This window comes from Amphimedon queenslandica, unplaced genomic scaffold (assembly GCF_000090795.2).
Source record: "Amphimedon queenslandica unplaced genomic scaffold, v1.1 AMPQUscaffold_13077, whole genome shotgun sequence".
In the NCBI taxonomy this organism is placed as follows: domain Eukaryota; kingdom Metazoa; phylum Porifera; class Demospongiae; order Haplosclerida; family Niphatidae; genus Amphimedon; species Amphimedon queenslandica.
Window position 1 is genome coordinate 50,118 of NW_003546687.1, and position 19,404 is coordinate 69,521.

Here is a 19,404-nt window from a genome sequence, read left to right on the forward strand (position 1 = left end):
CAGTCATCAGTTGGTACGTGGTACATGTATTGCTCAATTTAAATTTGGGCACATCATTATAATAATTATGTGCATAAAAAATAATGATAAAACTCTGCATTAAATGAAATGTTTCATACATGCACAATGGATTTAAAAAATGCTATTCATGATTGATAAAAACATTTTTGTTTTAAATTTTAGCTGATAGGCGAGGTAAAAATTGATCCACAACAGTAACACTAAGCAATAAAATAGCCTAGGAACAAGAAACAAATGACAATAATAACTATAATTCATCTTGTGCACTGGTAAGCAATAAATTGACAAGCAATTGATCGCTAAACTGGACTAAACTCGTTTAGTGAACGCAATAAAATGTGATAAAACATAATCAACCACTTTATGTTTGAATTTACACAAGTTGCATTGTTAGAGATTGCGGTAACATTTGAGCATAGATAATATTAGTTTACAACTAGTATGTTGCTATGAAAACAGTAAACTATAGCAAACTCAAACACAAAACATTTCAACTTATTGCTGACCAGTGCTGTACATGTACACAGGCATACCTCAGTCAGAAGGAACATTCCTACAATCTAATAGAAGAAAAAAACATTATATACCATACATGTAAAATATTTACAGACAATTGATATTGACTGTCACACACTGCATAACCATTAACTCTCCCATTTTGCTTTATTCTGAGCATGTTCAATTATGAACTCATGGCTGCTGTATAAAGTAGCCAATGTAAAATCAACCACTTGAAAACAAATTGCCACAAAGACATGTACATGTACATGTACATGTATAAATATTTCCAGCTGTATGGCATTAAAATTAAAGGCATAAATGAACAGTATTATGAATAGCATAATAAATAACGAGTCATAAAGAACAATGCTCCATAGGATTCTGCATCAAAAATAAAAGGCACATTGTAGATGGAGACAAGTACTGTTTAATTTACATTGCATATATGGTACAAATCATATGGCTACTGGTATTGTTGCCATGTATTGTCTAACGGATAAAATTAATACATGTATATATTTTGTTGAGGTAGCCACCATGCATATAGTCAGTTTCATTTGAGTTTCACAGGTGAAGCATTCTTATCACTTTTTGTTACGCTAGCAACCTGAAACTTGGTATAGTTGCATAACAGGGTCTAGATTCGTAGGTGAAATTACTTTAGTATTAAAATAGGTGTGGTTTAATACAAAAAATGGTCGCTAATATTCTTCTGTATGCCATGACCATCATAGGTAGAACCCTGAGCTTAACAGATTTTTTGAAACAGAAAAAATCTAAAACACACAAAAACAGTATACACGTAACTTACAGAAGCTGACATCTGGAAACTCATTATCTTAGCTAAGGCTCCTCCAATTATTGGACCTAAAAATTCACTAAAAAGAATAGAGTTTACTTTAGTTGTTTTTCGCATAGGGTACCCACCCACAACTGTATGCAGCCGATGAAAGTCCAGATAAGTAGCCATACATTTCATCCCCTGTTGCACTTGGATCTATTCTCCTATTTATAATCACAGCACAGCATATACAAGTGCCTGTAAATTTGAGTATAGCTTCTTACCTTATCACTTGTAACATGTCAGAAAAGATTGGAACAATTCCAAAACCAATGCCAATACCAACAGCAGCCATTGATGTGCATGTCAACCATACATGACTGTTAAACATAATTGTCATTTCACTATTAATTTATTATCATATGTACCTTTTATTTAGAATGAAAGGAGCAGGCCCAATAAAAAAGAATGATATACCAGACAATAAAAGACCACCAACAATAAGGTATCTAGGACCCTGAAAAAATGTCATAATTAACTTTTAGTCACATCAGAGATTCAGAGTAATTCTAAGTACATACATACAATGTACTTCAATACATTTTTCAAAGAGATTTTAATCAAAAAAGAAAATAAAATTTATGCTAACCAATTTATCAGAGAGACGTCCAGCAACTATTGAAGACAACATATATGCTGCAGGCCCAATAAAAAAAATTACTCCAATATATATTTCTGATAGATTAAACTAACAAAAAAACAAGAGTAACAGTGTAAAAATACTCCTATAATTGTTTCCACCACATTGCATGCATAGCTGGATTCTGATTACAACTTATTGTGGCCCTCTTCCTTCTAATGCTTCTACAGACAACTTTAGACAGTATCTCTGTTCTCTTGCTGTTACAAAGCTCATAACTTTGTCACATGCGTAAGTCATCATTTTGTTTGCCATGCCATATTCACTTTACATAAAGGACCTGGCTGGGTGGTTGCTAAGGCATATCAATTTTGTTAGTTTTCCAATACAACATGCATAGAAGAAATGTAACTGTGGACATACAAATAAATATAGAAGTATATATAGATAGCGTGATGGTGAAAACAATTATAGAAACGACAGCAGGGTTAAACCCCTAAGTCGTAAAATATATGTCTATAGCTTATATGCCAGATATGTGAGTACTTGATCAATGAGAAACAAAGACATAACAGGAGAAAAAAAGCCTAAAGAAGCTATCACTAATATATGACACAAAACTACATGGAAAAAGGGAAAATAATGCACAAAACAATGTCCATGTATAAGGCTCACTTAGCAAAAGGAATGGAACATTCATTGAGAACTTCAGTAAAGTTCTAGGAGATACATATTGTTTCGTTCCCTCTACAAAAACAAAAAATGCATTTAATCCTTAACAATTATTAACACTTACTTGTGTCTGGCACAAACAGCACAAACAAAATTATGAATACTAAGACTGTACTACCAGTCACAAGGAAGGGTAGAAAAAATCCTCCTATCTAATAATAACAAAAAGCTTATTATTATTAACAGAAAAGCAAGCGAACTTTGTACAGAAATCCCCCTAATGGTGGTCCAATAGCAAATCCTATTCCTGAGCCTAATTCAAGCATACCCTGAATGGAACAATTAATCAAATAAACAGACTTCCTGTCTTACTATGACAGTTCCTGTCTTAGTTGGGAAAAGGATTGTGGCAATTGTGAAAGAGGCAGTGATATATCCAGCACTACCAATGCCCTCGACAACTCTTAATAGTATAGAGAAAAAGACAAATTCAAAATAACTTGACATCTTCACTAAAAATCTACAGAAAAACATATACATATCAATAAGATTATAAAATGGTAATAATTACAATTTGTACAAATAAAAACTGCATAAATACACACAATGAAAATACACGTACATATAGTACGAAACTTACCCTAGTAAAAGGAATGATCCACCAACAAGAAAACAACCAGCTATCATCATAAACTTGAGTCCAATTTGAGGAATCTATACTTATTATGACAGTAATTGCTGCTTCATGCAACAATCCAAAGCTACATGGTATAACTTACAAAATATCCAAAAATTGGAGACATAAATGTCACACATAAGGGAGATGCTCCCATAATAAAGCCTACCATAAGACTGCTAACATTAAACTTAGCTGCCTATATAATGCAAAAACCAACAATGCATATCATAAAAATGAAGGAGTTTATGACTGTATCTCATTCACACAAAATACATGTATATACATGTAGATTGCTCCTCCATTGAATCAGGAGGATACAGTATGCAGAGTAATCAAATTTAGTCTTTTCACCTGTCCCTTCACTTCCCTTACCAATATGTAGGTACAAATTAGGCTCGCGTAGCCACCAGACCCATCTCCTTTTTTGACATTTGCCGTCAAAATATCAAAAAGGGGGATGGGTCTGGCTATTTGAAACTACATGTAGGTACAAACAGGGGAACAGTACATAGCAAAGCAATACTTCTTTTAAACCTTAAAAGAGAAGCCTAGCAAGGTACAGAGGCTCCTTTATTTTTAATCTTTTATTCATTTCTCAATTTTATCTTTATTCCAACCAAAAATTAAACCCAAAAGCCTAATCCCTTAAAGGTGTCTAAGATCAAAATTGTCTGGTTTTGAGGTAGCGTACCCAGTGGCCAGTACTACTTAGTTCCATGACTTGAGCATCTTACATAAGGTTCAAACAATCTGATTGGTGATTAGGGATGTGAAGCAAAACTAATCTCGCAAGCCAGACTATTTCCCAGCCATTGGGGTGGACAGCGGGGAAGGTTCTGGTACAATGTTTAATGTAGTGACCCTTCCCACTGTCCACCCAAATGACTGTTAGTCTCATTGCCCAGACCCTCCGCCTTCAGTCATTGGGATGGACGGTGGGACAATGACTGTAGGCGGAGGGTCTGAGGCAGCAAGACTAAATCACTGTAGGCTGGGGAATGGTCTAGCTTGCAATACTAAGTCAAGTTGTCCCAAATCCTAGGTAGTGAAGGGGAATGGTGAGACTAACAACAAACATAATATCACAAAAAAATAATCTTAAAAAAAACAAACCTCTTGTGGATAGAATGGGGCTAAGATAGAGTATGCCACACTCACAACTAAGTATGTTATCCACAGCGCAGAGAATGTGACCAAATTTCCACATGATTTAGCTTTACTGTTAGTTACATTTCCCTTCAATTTAGTAGTATCAGATGAGTAGATCAAGGGCGAGCTTTCAGTTAGTTTTTCCTTCAAGTCTTCCTTAGCTTCCATTTTGCTTTAATTGAATTCATTAAAAATCAGAAGCAGGTTACACCCCCACTTGGGCGTGTTTTGTAAAAAATGGCGTCTAGATTGTTGACACATAGAAGTAAGTTTATTGCTCTTGGTTGTTTTTTACATTTTTGATAGTGCTTCAAAGGTGGAGCAAGTCTAATTTGAGGAATTTCTCTAAGTACAGTGAGTGAGAAAATCTACTAGCGACCGTTCTATCACTATTTGGTTTTTGATAGAGTATGTGAGTCTTGAGCCTGCTGACACTCCTTCTGATGCGAAAGCTGTTATGGACAGAAATGCTACTACATTGTTCTTGACTGAGATCTTTAGAGGTATTTTTATATAATTATGTGTAATCTTGGCTTCAAATTATTGACGAAATAAGCATTTAGTTGATTGATAAAACTGTATAGTATAGTTGTGTGCATACTGCATAGGGTCTTGCTAGTCTCACTTCCCTACCTGTGGTAGTGAAGGGGTATGCCTACTAGTAAATTGTGTCATAAAGCATACATGTACTTGATTAGTAGATAGGGAGAAAATGAGGGGAATGCATGAGTATTTTAATCTAGGCCAATGTCAAATGCTGATAAAATAAAACCATGAGTGATTACTCGAGTGATGATTTAGAAATAGTCCTTTAAGAAATTTAACAATATTAGTGTTAATTTTAGTTATCATATACATGTACATGTAGCTGAATGAGAAAACATTATTTTCTTGCAAAATTTATTTTTTATTATTTTTCTTACAAAATCACCAATTCTTTCCTTTTGCCAATCTACACTGCTACACCGTATTGTTATTGTAAAATAATTTTATTTGCATTGGCAGTAACTGTAGTCAAGCTAAACATTTTTATTGCAGGAATGGCCACTACATTTAGTGCTTTTTTTCGAGAGCCAGTTACAATTAATTATCCATATGAGAAAGGTCCTCTTAGCCCTCGCTTTAGAGGAGAGCATGCTCTGAGACGTTATCCCAATGGAGAGGAAAGATGCATTGCCTGTAAACTATGTGAAGCAATTTGCCCAGCTCAGGTGAGTCCTCATTACTGATGAGCATGCTTATTTTTTTAATGTGATACATATTTTGTCTGGTTAGTGAAATTTATTATTTGATTTGCTTTTTAGGCTATTACCATTGAAGCAGAAACAAGAGCTGATGGCAGTAGACGTACAACACGTTATGATATTGACATGACAAAATGTATTTATTGTGGATTTTGTCAAGAAGCCTGTCCTGTTGATGCTATTGTTGAGGTGAATCATTTTTTGATTTTCTATTGTTTTGCTAATGTGCTAGTATTACAAATTTCTATGGCAGTAGCTAAAAAAGTTAGCTATAGGGCATTAATGATAATTTTAGTCTCCCAAATTTGGTTTGTCTCCTGAAACTTACCATTTCAGCTTTTGGTTACATACATGTACATGTAGGTTACCTGAAGTGTCCCACTTTTAGTTTGATTGTTGGTTGTTCACTTTAAAAGTCAGTTAGTGTGCTATACCTACTGTACCTGCTATGCTATATTATTTCCAGTGTCAATTAATAACTTATGACAAATCTTATTCTACTAGGGACCTAATTTTGAGTTTTCAACTGAAACTCATGAAGAACTTTTGTACAATAAAGAAAAGTTGTTAATGAATGGTGACAAGTGGGAAAAGGAGATAGCAGCTAATATTCAAGCGGATTATTTGTATCGTTGACATTACATTTTGTGCCTTGTAACTAACTATAATCTATATCACAATTAAATTAAAATTAATGTACTGTATGACTCATGTAGCAGTTTATGTAACAATAATGATGATGATGATGATAAACTTTACAAAGATAACGAAGCCAACAAATAAAACCACAATTAGAGACAGAGTATCTTCAAAGAACTTGATGCCCATATTAAAGAGCCATCATTATCCTAGAGTCCTATACCTTAAATAAAGTTATGTCAAATTGCTATGTAAAATTATTTCAATGGTACATGATGCCCATATTAAAGAGCCATCATTATCCTAGAGTCCTATACCTTAAATAAAGTTATGTCAAATTGCTATGTAAAATTATTTCAATGGTACATGCATGTGCTCAATAATCTCTACAACCAGCCAGAATACAAATGTAGGTCGATAGACTTACTATTTAGGTTCATGTTTGCAATACTGACAAATTTAGTTAAAAGCACAGCTAATTTCTATGAAAAATAGCTTAGTAGTGACAGCTATGTGTAGGTCAGAGGCTCAAAGCATATCTAATATAATTATTATTATTATTATTATGCTGATAAAATAAATAATTATCGTAAATTTAATTACTGTCACTGTCATCTGAAGAGTCTTCATTCCGTTCTGGCAAAGGAAATCTCAAAATTGCAGCTATACCAGTTAAAAGTCCTAATTCTAGACATTTTTAATGATCATAACATTAATAACTCATCACTTACGTTCTCCAGAAACATGTAAACTAGAGAATATTCTATACATGTACACATGTGTAAATGAATAAAATGAAAATTCATTATAAATATTTTACCGAACTGAGCCACCAGTGTCTTTTACACTATCAACAAGGGCAACATATCTTTGTCTTAAAGCAACATCTGACGATCTACGTGTACATATCAATATAGTTACTGTGATGATTGTTACTGTACCTAAAAAGTTCATCAGTTATCAATAGCATTTCTATGGCATTAGATTCATTAGCTCTTTCTACATCTTTAAACCTTAAAACAAAATTAATTATATCATTTGCTAGAGATTTATACCCATAAAAAGCTCTATTCGGTTCATTCTGAAGCATCACATAGAAAGAATCCAATGCCTTTACTTCATTAGCTGCTTTGGTATCTGCTAATTTAACAGCCACTGCAGGGTCAGCTAATATTTCTTTGAGAGACTGTTTGTGTCCAGAAGAAGAGTGAACCTACATGTGGATGACACAAATTTAACATAAATAAATATTATGTCTTAGGTGGTGCATTGTTTGGATAGAAACAGTTATAAAATGCTCCAGGAAGTGCTTAATTAATAGGTACATGTACATAGTAAAATACAAGGAAATAGTTTTTGCAAATGACCTTTACCTGGAGGTTCACAAAATAATCTTTGCATAGTTTAATTATTTTGCCATCTTGAATTGATTTTCAAGGAATTTAATTTTAAAAAATTGGCAAAGCCTTACAATGCAGCAAAAAGGTAGCTGCAAAATGCTATTTGTAAATGAAACCTATAGTTACCATGATGTAGCTGGATTATAATTACATGAATATATACACATATACATGTAAATATAGTTTGTGCATTTTCCAAACAAGTTTCCTTAATCTCAAACTCATACATGTACATGTACATGAAAATTCGAGTTTATTCCAAGCAATCTTTTAGATGAAAGTATGGATGTCTAAACGAGTAAACGTATGACCAACTACATGTACGTGTATGCTGCTAAATAAATCTTACAAAGCTATATGAAGCTGAAATAGCAATGAGTTTATTAATCTTATTCTAACAGCCACCTTGAATCTAGTTGAAAGAATTGTTTAGGAAGGAGCATCAAAAATACATCTAGTAACAATTTAAGCCAAGATATGCGGGAATCCCCTTAAAAATTAAGTGCATTTGGACATAAAAAAGGACCAATACAACAGCATTGCAAAATTTGTGCATGCTGTTGATTGGAAAGCATAATGGTATTGTTGTGACCACTTTATGGCAGTTCAGAAAGAAATGAAGATATTCTCCAAGGTCCAGAACAAATTTGGCTTCAAAAATTCATCAACAATAGAAGTATGAATGTAAATTAAAAGCAACTTTTCCATTGACACTACCACTTATCTAAAGACAAGCATAACACATACTCACAAGTACATGTACAATTTAACTATTCCACATGATGTACACAAAACCTAACAACATGAATTTTGCAGGTAAGGGTAACTATAATCATGCACATGTACATGTAAATTAACTACTTACAAGCAGAAATTTAGATTTATTTTCCAGTAATACTTTGATATCTTGTTTGATAGCTTCAGCTAACAAGTATTCCAGAAATTGGTCCTTCACAAATCCAGGGCTCGCAATTAAAATACATTTTACAACTATAATACAAAAATAGTAATACACCACTGTACTGTACAATGCAAAATCTTTGAGGGCTGTAAATTTCACAGATTTTAATAATTCTCCAAATCTGTGAAGATCAGTTTATTACAATAAACAAAATGACAGACAGTGTATGCACATACATTCACAAAAAACCTCCAAATACAGTAAATTGGGCAATGTAGCTAAATTTATATGAAACCCTAAAAAATTCTGCACTATACAGCAAACAAATGGGCAAGAGTAAACTTACCATCAAACCTAATGTGTCTTAGAACTGCTTGTAATACTGTGCCGTAGAACCTTTCCAATGCCTAACAATAATGAAATGCTGATAATTGGAAATTATGCACACAAACTTTATCATGATTGGTACAGGACCCTCTTCTCTTGCGTGGTATTTGCTGTTCTATTCTCGCTCTTGTTATTGTCATAGCAGAAGTCACAATACATAGCTGAGCTAAACCTAAAAAGGCAAAAGTTTCAATTTTAAGAAACTAAAATTCACCTTCTTGCATTATAAGTGCCGCTATATCAGCTGTTCTGCTTGGATCACAAGCTACATCTATAAACACATGTACAACTGTAATTCTTTCATTCATAAAATAATAAGAACACCTAATCGATCCAATGCAACACTGTCCCATTTCTCTTTCGACAGTGAAAACTTTTGATTTAATTGAAGATCAATTGTATGATAAGCACCCATTTTGACAAATGGATTCTCTTGAACATTACGTCCTTTAAACCGAATTTGACAAGCAATTGTATCATATTCTATGCTCTCAACAGATATAGTAAGAGTTGTACGAACACGTTCTGATGTACTAGAACCAGTAGATGACTCACTAGTAACTTTCCTAAAATTGAAGTCAATAATAAAAGAATAACAGTATAAAGACAACGTATAGAAAATAAATGTTTGAACCTTGTTCTTATTCAGTTGTGGTATACTCACTTAAAGTGCAATACTCATTAACATTAAGTAGAACTGAGCTACATGTACGTGTACATGTACCGTAGCTTTCAGTTCAAAAAGTGATTATGTCTTTTGTAACCTAAAATTAAGGTTTAATAGTTCGGGCTTAAGGCATCTGATCTAAATTTAAATATGTATTATGTCCTATTTGATGACAAAAAACATAGTCCAAGACAGAACCAGATGGAAAAACAATAGTCTTTTGATTGTGGCGAACCTGAGCGAGTCCCACTAAGGTTAGAAAGCATTTGTCTGTACGGAGATTCAGATGATAGGGTAATATAACTATTATTAAAGCTAAATAGCATAAATTTCCATTGTAAGTGGGTGTGGTCACAATGAAATAAAATGTGGCTATCAGCAAGTCTGAGCTTATTTGCAGTAAAATGTCAGCAAGATAAGACTAAACTGCCGTCCAAACACTTCTCTAGCAGCAAAGAAGGTTGGGAAAGCAGACATACAAGGACTCTGATAAGTTGAATGCAATGACAAACAGTGACAAACCTGCTAATTTCTGCTGTGCATCCTGGTGCAGTATCGCTGCATATTTCTGTAGGCTCTAGCAGCAAGGAAAGCATATGTACAATCTTTAGTATATAATTTGTTCAGTGACTGCTTCTAACTATTCTTTATGTTTAAAGCAAGGTAACTTTAATTCCTGCAGAGGGTCTCAGCAAGGATATCAGTGATGGAAAAAATTCCAAATTTTTGAACAACAATGAGGCTGTAAGCTTAGATTGCCTACTGTATTGCTTAGCTTGGTCATAAATCAAGATCATAAAGCATATCCACAAATGGCTTACTTAGGCTCACCCCTTAATGTTCTACATTACTCCTAGTTTATGGTGCATTTACAAAAACTATAAATTTAAATAATTCAATAATAACATAAACTAGCTGTTAAGTTTCCTGGCTGTTGGAAGGTATAACACAAAAATGGTATAATGTACAATGAGAAGCAAAATTTTTGTAGAATAATAAAAATCAACTTTTGGATGAAGCTCAATAATGCACTTCCATGGTATGGGAACTTAATGAACAACAAAAACAAAAATTAATGGGTACATGTACAGTATAATGGCCATAAGGCTAAGCAAGATACTACCATACAAGACAAGAATGATTGCACCTACTCAATGGTATAGCACTCAATATAATTGTTATTGTTTTGCCAAAATACTCTTAAAAAACTGGGCATTTACAATTTTACATACCATACATACCATAAAGGTATAAAATTCCGTGAGATATTTCAATCTTGCAGATTTCGTGGGTCTAAATCAATACTACATGCATATAAATACTCAATGTGCATGCATAGCAAGTATACTTAATGCATGTGCACCAGGCCTGAGGTCCATTACTCTTAATTGTAATCTATTACTATTACTATTACACCTCGACACTTCATATTACTCTTACTATTACTATTACAGGGAAAATGACAAATAATAGTATTACTAGTACTAATACTATTACATGTACCTCTTGTTGTTTTACAGCATATCAAAAAATATTTTAAAACATTATTTTGATAGCATTTAATAGAAATTAGTTTTTCAAACACACTATCAGACAATAAACAACGATCTGGTCGAAATATATTTCTAGCTTTATCAAATAGACATTATTGGTATTGCTTATTGTGAAAGATCATCTATAGTGTCCTCTAACAATATTACTTAGGCCCTACTACTATTACTATTACTTCTAAAATTGAAATTGTTATTACTATTACTATTACATGAAAATTTTTAATAATTACTATTACCATTACTATTACTATTACATATTACCCCAGGCCTGATGTGCACATGCTAAAATGCGAAACTTAATTCCCTGGAAATTAAACAATTAAGACCATCTCACAAAAACAGAACATTTTATGCCCTCAAAATTTTCTACCCACACGATAGTATTGCATAGCCAGACCCTCTCTCTGTGCCTCCATCTAAGACACACACAGGCCAAGTAGGTCTGGCTACGTAAGACTACCCATATGGTGCTTTGCTCAATCATGAGCCCAGCCACCTACACAAACAATGATACTTACAACTATTATCTATTACAATATGTACATGTACCTGATGGTGGTTGATTTAAGTTTATCACCCACAGTTACTAGATTATATACATGCCACATATCCTCATCTTCTTCTGGAATAAGACTCACATTTCTAATAGGGATAAAGTACAGTAAAATACTACAGTCATTTCTTACCCAGAGCCACTTTTGTCCAAGCATCTACCCTCCAGTCGCATACTATGGTAGATGGGAGCATGGGTTTATCAAAAAAAAGAATACAATACCTAGCTCAGTAGTCACTAGTCTGGTACTTAAATCTAGCAGGCGTGGTCTCCATTGGACCACGCCTCACTAGTGATAAATCTGAATCATATCCAAGATTAAAATGGCGACTGAAAGATTTGACCAAAAAGAGATACAGAGGCTAGTTGTAGGGGTTCCAACAAAAACTGAAGGAGGTTTGCAGGGAGATATAGACGTGTGAGTTATTATTAGCTTCTGATATGTGACTATTATGACGATGTCCCATTTATCACGTACATGTAGTTTTAATGGTGTTACAGTAAAGACACATCATTTTAATGACATTGGTGATGCTGAATCCTTTAAGGAAAAACTTATAGCTTCATTAAGAACATGGGAACTAGAAGGGAGAAGAGGTATTTGGATGCAGGTACCAACTGAAAAGGCAGAAATGATTCCCATTGCAACTAAGGTACTTATAAATGTGTGCTGTAATTGTTATGATTTATAGATACTCAGTCTCATGGCATAACTTTTATCATCAGACTCCTTAGGTGAGAATGAATTACATCAATAAATGATTATGCATGTATTTTAGCACAAAACTTACAAGAAATTTACAAGGTTTAAAACTTGAATTTAGCAGTTTAGTAATGATGAAATTTTCTATGACATATTCAAGTAGTGCAGGTGCAGCTAGTGTAATCAATAATTAGGGCATAGTGAAGCACTTATATCTAAAAATGGCACTAGTCATCCTAAGAAAGAAGGAAGACTTCAGGCAACAAGTATACTTTGTGTTTTATAGTGTTGCTTTAGTTAACTACTAGAAAAATGTAAAACATTAAGGGGCTCTCTGCCTCCTAGATTCTGTAGCTGCTGGAAAAGCAGAATCTTTGCCTTAGTGCTAGAAAAGTCATGACTTTTTTGTAACTAATTTTAACTGTGTTTGTATTGTTGCCAATCGCCATTTTAACCTCTGACTTTCAGTGAAAATATTGAAAAATGACTTTATAGGGCATGGCTAATCTACTGTATTATGATACTGATACTCACACTAATTGGTATCAGTATTGATCAAAAACTTCTGGTATCAACCTCCTTAAGTAACTGAGTCTTGTGCATATGGGCTTCACTCAGTAACTAAAAATACTTTTAGTTAAGGCGGATTTACAATATGACATTAGGCCAGCGTACCGTCAATTTTTAATCAAAAGCGTAGGCGATTTGACCTTTTGACGCATGCTTTCCGCTGGAATAGAACCAGATTCTATTCCAGCGTCAACGTAACGTCAGGACTAGCGTAATATTGTAAATCCGCCTTTAGGCTGGATGTACTTTTAGTACTTAATCTTTCTTAAACTAACCACGTGTAAACATGTAACTAGCTCAAAATATTTTGAATTTTTAAAACTAACTATAACTAACTAAAAGTATTACATAATGAGCATACTATTACTATAAGTATTTTTATTGAAACATAACTAGCTAAAATTAACTGAAACAACATTATAGTGTTTATGTAAATGAGGCAAAGTGAAAAGCAAGCTGCAATAGAAAATCTGCTGCACATTGTTTTAAAGATGATTACAATTTTTCCCTAACAAGCTTTGAAAAAGTTCCGTGCCAGTAAAAACAGTTTCTCTTGTTCTTCATCTACATGTAATCTATGCTGTCCAAAATGTAGCCAAATATGAAGGTGGTTATCACAAATTTGTTCACAGGCTTTATCATTCTCACCAAAGGAGGTCTATTTACCATGCCCTAGTTCACTTACTTCACATTTCTCAATATTTCTTAAAGTTAGGTTTTGATTTTCATCATGCTCAACCTGGATATGCTATGCTCACAAAATGGCTTCCAAAAGATGAACCAAACAAGCTCCCGCATTATGCCAATCATTATGTTGGTAATGCTGTGACTATAACTTTTTGAACATATTAATTATTTTTATTTGTGTGGTGTTAGGTGTTGGTGGTTTTGTACTAAATGACAAAAATGACCTCCTAGTCATTCAGGAGAAGTACTTAACTTCTCTTAAGAGACCTATATGGAAAATACCAGGGGGAATGGCTGATCCAGGTATTCTTGGCAATGTCAACATACATGTATATGCAATTAAAATTCAACTGCAGGTGAAAATATTGCTGAGACTGCTATACGTGAAGTAAAGGAGGAAACAGGAATAGAAACAGAGTTTGTGTCTCTTCTTTGTTTTCGGCATATGCATCAGTTTCGATGGGGAAACAGTGATTTCTTCTTTATTTGTCTACTAAAGCCACTGACTATTGATGTTGTCATTGATCGTAGTGAAATATCTGAATACAAGTGGATTAAGGTTTGCTATATCAAAAAAATTCAATCATAATTATCATAATTTTTAGCTAGAAGAATATATTGCAGACCCTGATACTCTTGAAATTAACAGACTCATAGCACAGAGTTTTCTTTCTTCTAGAGACCATGGATGTTCTATGTCACCTACCTTTACTCCTCACTACAGAAAAGGGTTCAAAGATCTAGTGCTCTACAGTGTTAAGCCAATGACAGCAGATTTTAATAAAAGAGAAGAGCCTGATACCACATTTCAGCCAAAATTATAATGTTATACTGCTTCTATAAAAATTCATTTTAACAGACTGTCATGTTCGTTATTACTTTTTATACCTGTTATTACAATTATTAGTGAATGAATGTATAATAATTATATTTTATTGTTATATAAAGTGTTAAGTAAAATTCCTGTTGCCACTGAAACATTTAATGAATCAAAACCAGGAGACAATGACCTTTTGGGATTAATGGTTAGTAGTTTTGTACAACACGAGCAAACTTCTTTAGTTAAACCATGACCTTCATTTCCTACATGCAAAATTAAAATAATTTTCATAGCAGTGACAAATTTTAAGTAAGTTAATTTAGCTCAAAATTAACATTATTAAAAGCATTATGTAGGATTTTTTTCTACAACATTTCTGAGGATGCTTGGAGTCAAAATGAAACACAAAGGCATTGGCTGATGGAACTACCAATCACCAAATTAAACACCCAAAAATTGAATTTTCCTTTCCAGTGAATGACGTTTATGATTTATAATGATTTTTATTAGGATACCTTAAACGTAAAATTTTGTCATACCACGATTGTGGAGGTATACCTACAATGGACCCACAGACTAAAAACTGTCAATTCTACTTCTCCACGTCAAGTGACTCCTAATACTTGCAGTGCTATGAAAAAAAGATGAAAGTTGTAGTTTTTACTTTTGGGCTTGCTCTATCAAAAAATGGCAGACTCCATTGAAAATAGTGAAAAATTCTTATTTAAGATATCTCAATGAATAATATATAAATCATAAATGTCAATCAAAAGCGATATTATGGCTACTATACATACTGATTTCAATGTGTGTACAACGGACTTTGAGATGCTTACCTACTATCAACATAGTTGGTCTAATGACTTTGTGATCTGATGCTGATATTACAGAGAAATGTTCAAATTTATTTGGACTGACTGTACCTAGAATATCCCAGCCTTTATCAGCTGCAACCTATAAGTAGATGCCATAAGAACTTACAAATAAAAAATTTACATGCATGCACACAATTAAATACATATTTAATGTTACATGTACGTCACTCTTTATCATGAAAAAAAACACTTTTAAATGAAATCCAAAGTATAAATTTTTAGAAAAATGACATCTTGAATTTTAATAGTTTATGCAGTTTATATTTTGCACAAAGCAAAAATAGTAAATGCATTATTAAATACGGCATCTGGAACACAAAATATTTCACAATAGTTCTCTTACATTTACCTTCAGTAAAGAAATAACATCTGAAATTGAATGAATGGAGAGCATTTCCATTGCTCCTGCACTAGATTTGCTCACAACTGGAGACAAAGGGCAACTACTAATTTTGATAAACATGTTACTTGATAAAGGTCTCATCCAATGATATTAAGAACCTTTTGTTAGTAACTAGAATTCGATCAACCCCAAAAAAATATGCACTACGTATGATAGCACCAAAATTCATAGGATCCTATTAAAATTAATTAGTAGTGACATAAATAGAATTTGAGTACCTGTACATGATACAAAAGTAGCCACAATAAGTGAGCCTTGGAAAATTGCCTACAAATAAGAACAACCAATACTGTTTACACTTTAAGGGGTAAAATTTTATGCAAGGACGATGACAATTTTACTTGTGATTAAGTAAGTTTGATTCCAAAGTCATAGGCTTGAATCTTAGTGGCTCAACATCCATAAGGATTCCCTGCAAAAGCTTAGTATCAACCATGATGAATATAATTTTATCATTTAAATAACGCTTCTCACTGCAATAATATTAAATGGTTTTATAACTTCAGACTCAGTGCATAAATACCACAGATGTTTGCATATTCAATTTTTATAATGGTCCCATTTTGCAGGGATTTATGTCGGATATCTTTATAGGGGACATGATGAAAATTAACAATAACATTGCATGTTGTTAAGCAATTTATTTTGAGATAGCGGCAAAAGCTTATTTTACTAGTACAGGCATAAGCTGGCTGTTATGCACACAATTGCTTTGCTAGTTCCAATTGGTAAACAACAGTGAATTAAGACAAATATAAACCCTTTTATTAAATGGGGGAACTTAAAGTACAGGGGCCCCTTTCTACTGTATAAAACCCTGCTATATATAAAAAATAAAAAGTAATTGATCTTTGACATTAAGGTACATGTAGTTAGAGCTTGCTTAGCACAATACTGACTTGTACATGTAATCAATAACAAAATCATAAGTTTAGGACAATTTTGGGAATCTCTTATAAAATAACCCTTTAGTCATAATAAGGGTTATAAAATAGCCCTTATTATGACACATACAGAAAAGAAGAGACACAAACGGAATTACTGAAGCAGAAAAATGGACAGTACGAAGTCTAATAAGGTATTTTATTCAACTAAGCTAGAAAACTAAGTAAAATAAAATAAAATAAAAATAAAAAATAAATAATTGCATGCATCAATAGAAAATTAAACCCTCTAGCAAGCAAAAAGTCAGTCCTTCCTTTTGCAGTATGAGGTAAGATCATGGCAGACAACCAAATCCGAAAAATTGAACCATTGAAATTGTACAATGTACATGTACCAGTGCCAACAGGCTCATGAATAAGTGTTTCATTCTGTGTAAGATGCAACGACTTACCGTATAAGATGATTTGTTGGCGGGAGTTTTTTTTGGCAGTTTTGTGATGACTAGCTTATTGGCGGATTTAATATTGGCAATTTCTTAACAATTTAATTATATCCCTACCCTTGGGTGGGGTTTTATGCAAGTGGGTGTGGTTACACGTGCTAATGCATGCAATCGAATGGAGATTTTGACTGTAACAAGTTGTGTACGCGGACACCATATATCGAAGGACTTCTGGTCTCCCATTGTTGGTGAGACTTTCCTTTGTGAATTGGAGACAGATAATGTACATGATAGATATGCCATCATGACTCGCCAAAAGGAACAGGTCATAGGCCATGTGCCACAAAAAATATCAGCACTCTGCACTCTTTTCATTAAAAAAGGAGGGACTATTTCGTGTTCAGTAACTGGAAAAAGGCAATAATCCAAGGATCTACCACAAGGAGGATTGGAGGTACCTAGTTCCTTAAAATTTGAAGGAGAAAGTCGATTTATTTAAAAAATTAAAAAATTATTGAACATCAAGTTAGACTTGACGAGCTGTGATAATGACACTACTTGCCCTAAAATTTCCTGAGCTGAAGTAAAGGATATTCCTGAAAAACAAGTTATTCCTGTTGAAGATGATAACTCGTTTGAGTCGGATGATATTTGGTTGTCACTTGGACTTGATCCCCAACGTTTTAAAAGAAGATCATCAAATTATTGTGGGAGGAAAATTTTTAAGTGACAAACATATAAATTTTGCACAAAGACTTATAAAGATGCAGAATAGTAATATTGGTGGCCTTTTGTGTACTCTGAACTTTTCAAAAAGATGCTTCAAACCGTTTACAGAGCCTGCAATACAAATGATTCATACAAGAGGAAATCATTGGATAGTAGTGTCTACTATTGAATCTACCACTAAGATATCGGTTTATGACACATTGTATTTGGATTTGGAGAAAGATACTCGTGAGCTTATATTATATATGTTTGGAAATTCCACCTGCAACATAATAAAGGAGGATGTTCAGTAACATGAAGGCTATACTGACTGTGGCTTATTTGCTATAGCCATTTGTACTGCAATAGCATACAAATTGAACACAACTGACTTACAATTTACACAAAGTGCTATGAGACGCTATTTAATTAATTGCTTTGAGGCAATGCAGATGCGACCTTTTCCTTAATATTAATTATCATTATCATTATTTCATAAAAATTATTCTATATTATTAGACAAATCAAGATTATTACTAGTGATAAAATTTAATGTACTATGTATTACAATAATCATGTTATTTTCAATAATAATTATTTGTTCATTATTCAATAGCAGAAGTGACAGCACTTAAAATACCGCTTTTACGAAATCCATTAATGGCTATTTGTGGCCTTTGCTGTAAAGAACTCCAGGTGGATATTATCCAGTTGGCACTTGCATTTTTTAAAAGGGATGTTGGCATTTCTACTTTTAAATCACTGACAGCTACATTGTTCTGCATTTGCTTTTGAACTTCAGTGGCATACCATCCCTGAAAGTGTTTCTTCATTTCATCCTTAAATGTGACCATAATTGACAAAAGGTACCTTATGGCGGGTAGTGAAATTTGTCTTTCTAGCCTAAGAAATCCAACTTCCTGAGCCCCATTTATCATAAAATTACTCCACAGGATGCAAAAAGTTACCATGAAACTTTTAGAAACAATGATTGTCTAACAAAGCACTCACAGGTTGATATTTTCCATTATAATGATCAATTTTAAAATCCGCCATAAGGGCCCTTTTGTCAATTATGGTCACAAATGGTTTGTTAATGGACACATCCAGCGGCTGCAATTTGTCTGTACAATTTGCAGGTACTTTTATAGGGATAATGTTGTTACTTTCCAGTAATGAAAAGATACCCAGTGTAGTTTGTCCCTTAAATGAATCAAAAATGGCCAATGCAGGGCAATCATTTTGTAGCTTCAGTGATTCTCTTTTTTGAGACACAAATGGGACAATTACCTTCTCTATGTAACGTTTCATTGTGATTTCATTTGACCAGTGATTTGGACTATGCCACACATCCCAGTCTTTCGGAAATGTAACATTAGGGTGACATGGAGTGGTCTTTCCTTCATATATTATTTGAGGGGGAAGATGTTCTCCAGTGATTGAAATTGCCAAGACTGCCGTAATTTGCCTCTTATCATCAGACTTTGTAATTGGTATAATTTTCTCTTTCTCACGATTCATTGT

The 19,404-nt window shown here is 33.5% G+C and overlaps 5 protein-coding genes across 11 annotated transcripts; 2 read left to right on the top strand and 3 right to left on the bottom strand.

Moving 5' to 3' along the window:
- Positions 1-65: 65 nt before the first annotated feature.
- On the bottom strand, positions 66-4,630 carry LOC105314178 (MFS-type transporter SLC18B1-like). The gene is made up of 15 exons (XM_011408179.2): positions 4,408-4,630; positions 3,395-3,490; positions 3,256-3,329; positions 2,988-3,135; positions 2,876-2,944; positions 2,740-2,827; positions 2,619-2,690; positions 2,490-2,563; positions 1,953-2,051; positions 1,732-1,820; positions 1,588-1,683; positions 1,450-1,527; positions 1,334-1,400; positions 555-581; positions 66-238 (listed from the first exon to the last, which is right to left on the bottom strand). Exons 1-15 carry the CDS (start codon positions 4,609-4,611, stop codon positions 173-175), a joined length of 1,347 nt encoding a protein of 448 aa, XP_011406481.2. The 5' UTR covers positions 4,612-4,630; the 3' UTR covers positions 66-172.
- A 27-nt stretch (positions 4,631-4,657) lies between these two features.
- Positions 4,658-6,478, top strand: LOC100632381 (NADH-ubiquinone oxidoreductase subunit 8-like). The gene is made up of 6 exons (XM_003389396.2): positions 4,658-4,708; positions 4,750-4,797; positions 4,851-4,946; positions 5,482-5,654; positions 5,748-5,876; positions 6,192-6,478. The coding sequence occupies exons 1-6, from the start codon at positions 4,681-4,683 to the stop codon at positions 6,321-6,323; spliced, it is 606 nt and encodes a 201-aa protein (XP_003389444.1). The 5' UTR covers positions 4,658-4,680; the 3' UTR covers positions 6,324-6,478.
- A 362-nt stretch (positions 6,479-6,840) lies between these two features.
- On the bottom strand, positions 6,841-12,057 carry LOC100632507 (protein pelota homolog). The gene is made up of 12 exons (XM_003389397.3): positions 11,921-12,057; positions 11,784-11,876; positions 9,339-9,580; positions 9,229-9,285; positions 9,080-9,186; positions 8,974-9,034; positions 8,592-8,716; positions 7,382-7,539; positions 7,268-7,339; positions 7,147-7,221; positions 7,058-7,089; positions 6,841-7,013 (listed from the first exon to the last, which is right to left on the bottom strand). Exons 1-12 carry the CDS (start codon positions 11,959-11,961, stop codon positions 6,922-6,924), a joined length of 1,155 nt encoding a protein of 384 aa, XP_003389445.1. The 5' UTR covers positions 11,962-12,057; the 3' UTR covers positions 6,841-6,921.
- A 19-nt stretch (positions 12,058-12,076) lies between these two features.
- On the top strand, positions 12,077-14,703 carry LOC100633143 (nudix hydrolase 8-like). The gene is made up of 6 exons (XM_003389402.3): positions 12,077-12,205; positions 12,272-12,440; positions 13,772-13,877; positions 13,937-14,050; positions 14,104-14,306; positions 14,353-14,703. The coding sequence occupies exons 1-6, from the start codon at positions 12,111-12,113 to the stop codon at positions 14,569-14,571; spliced, it is 906 nt and encodes a 301-aa protein (XP_003389450.1). The 5' UTR covers positions 12,077-12,110; the 3' UTR covers positions 14,572-14,703.
- On the bottom strand, positions 14,598-16,945 carry LOC109585363 (rRNA methyltransferase 1, mitochondrial-like). Of its 7 annotated transcripts, none has more exons than XM_020001405.1 (7): positions 16,187-16,945; positions 16,064-16,112; positions 15,944-16,020; positions 15,792-15,888; positions 15,491-15,521; positions 15,404-15,445; positions 14,598-14,830 (listed from the first exon to the last, which is right to left on the bottom strand). In XM_020001405.1, the coding sequence occupies exons 1-7, from the start codon at positions 16,279-16,281 to the stop codon at positions 14,673-14,675; spliced, it is 549 nt and encodes a 182-aa protein (XP_019856964.1). In that variant the 5' UTR covers positions 16,282-16,945; the 3' UTR covers positions 14,598-14,672. The 7 variants fall into 7 exon arrangements, 6 of the variants coding, with proteins under 6 accessions (XP_019856964.1, XP_019856963.1, XP_019856962.1 ...); XR_002186457.1 differs by adding an exon at positions 15,083-15,198 and having other exon boundaries at positions 14,760-14,830; positions 15,404-15,521; XM_020001406.1 differs by adding an exon at positions 15,130-15,198 and having other exon boundaries at positions 14,791-14,830; positions 15,404-15,521.
- Between the last annotated feature and the right edge of the window lie 2,459 nt (positions 16,946-19,404).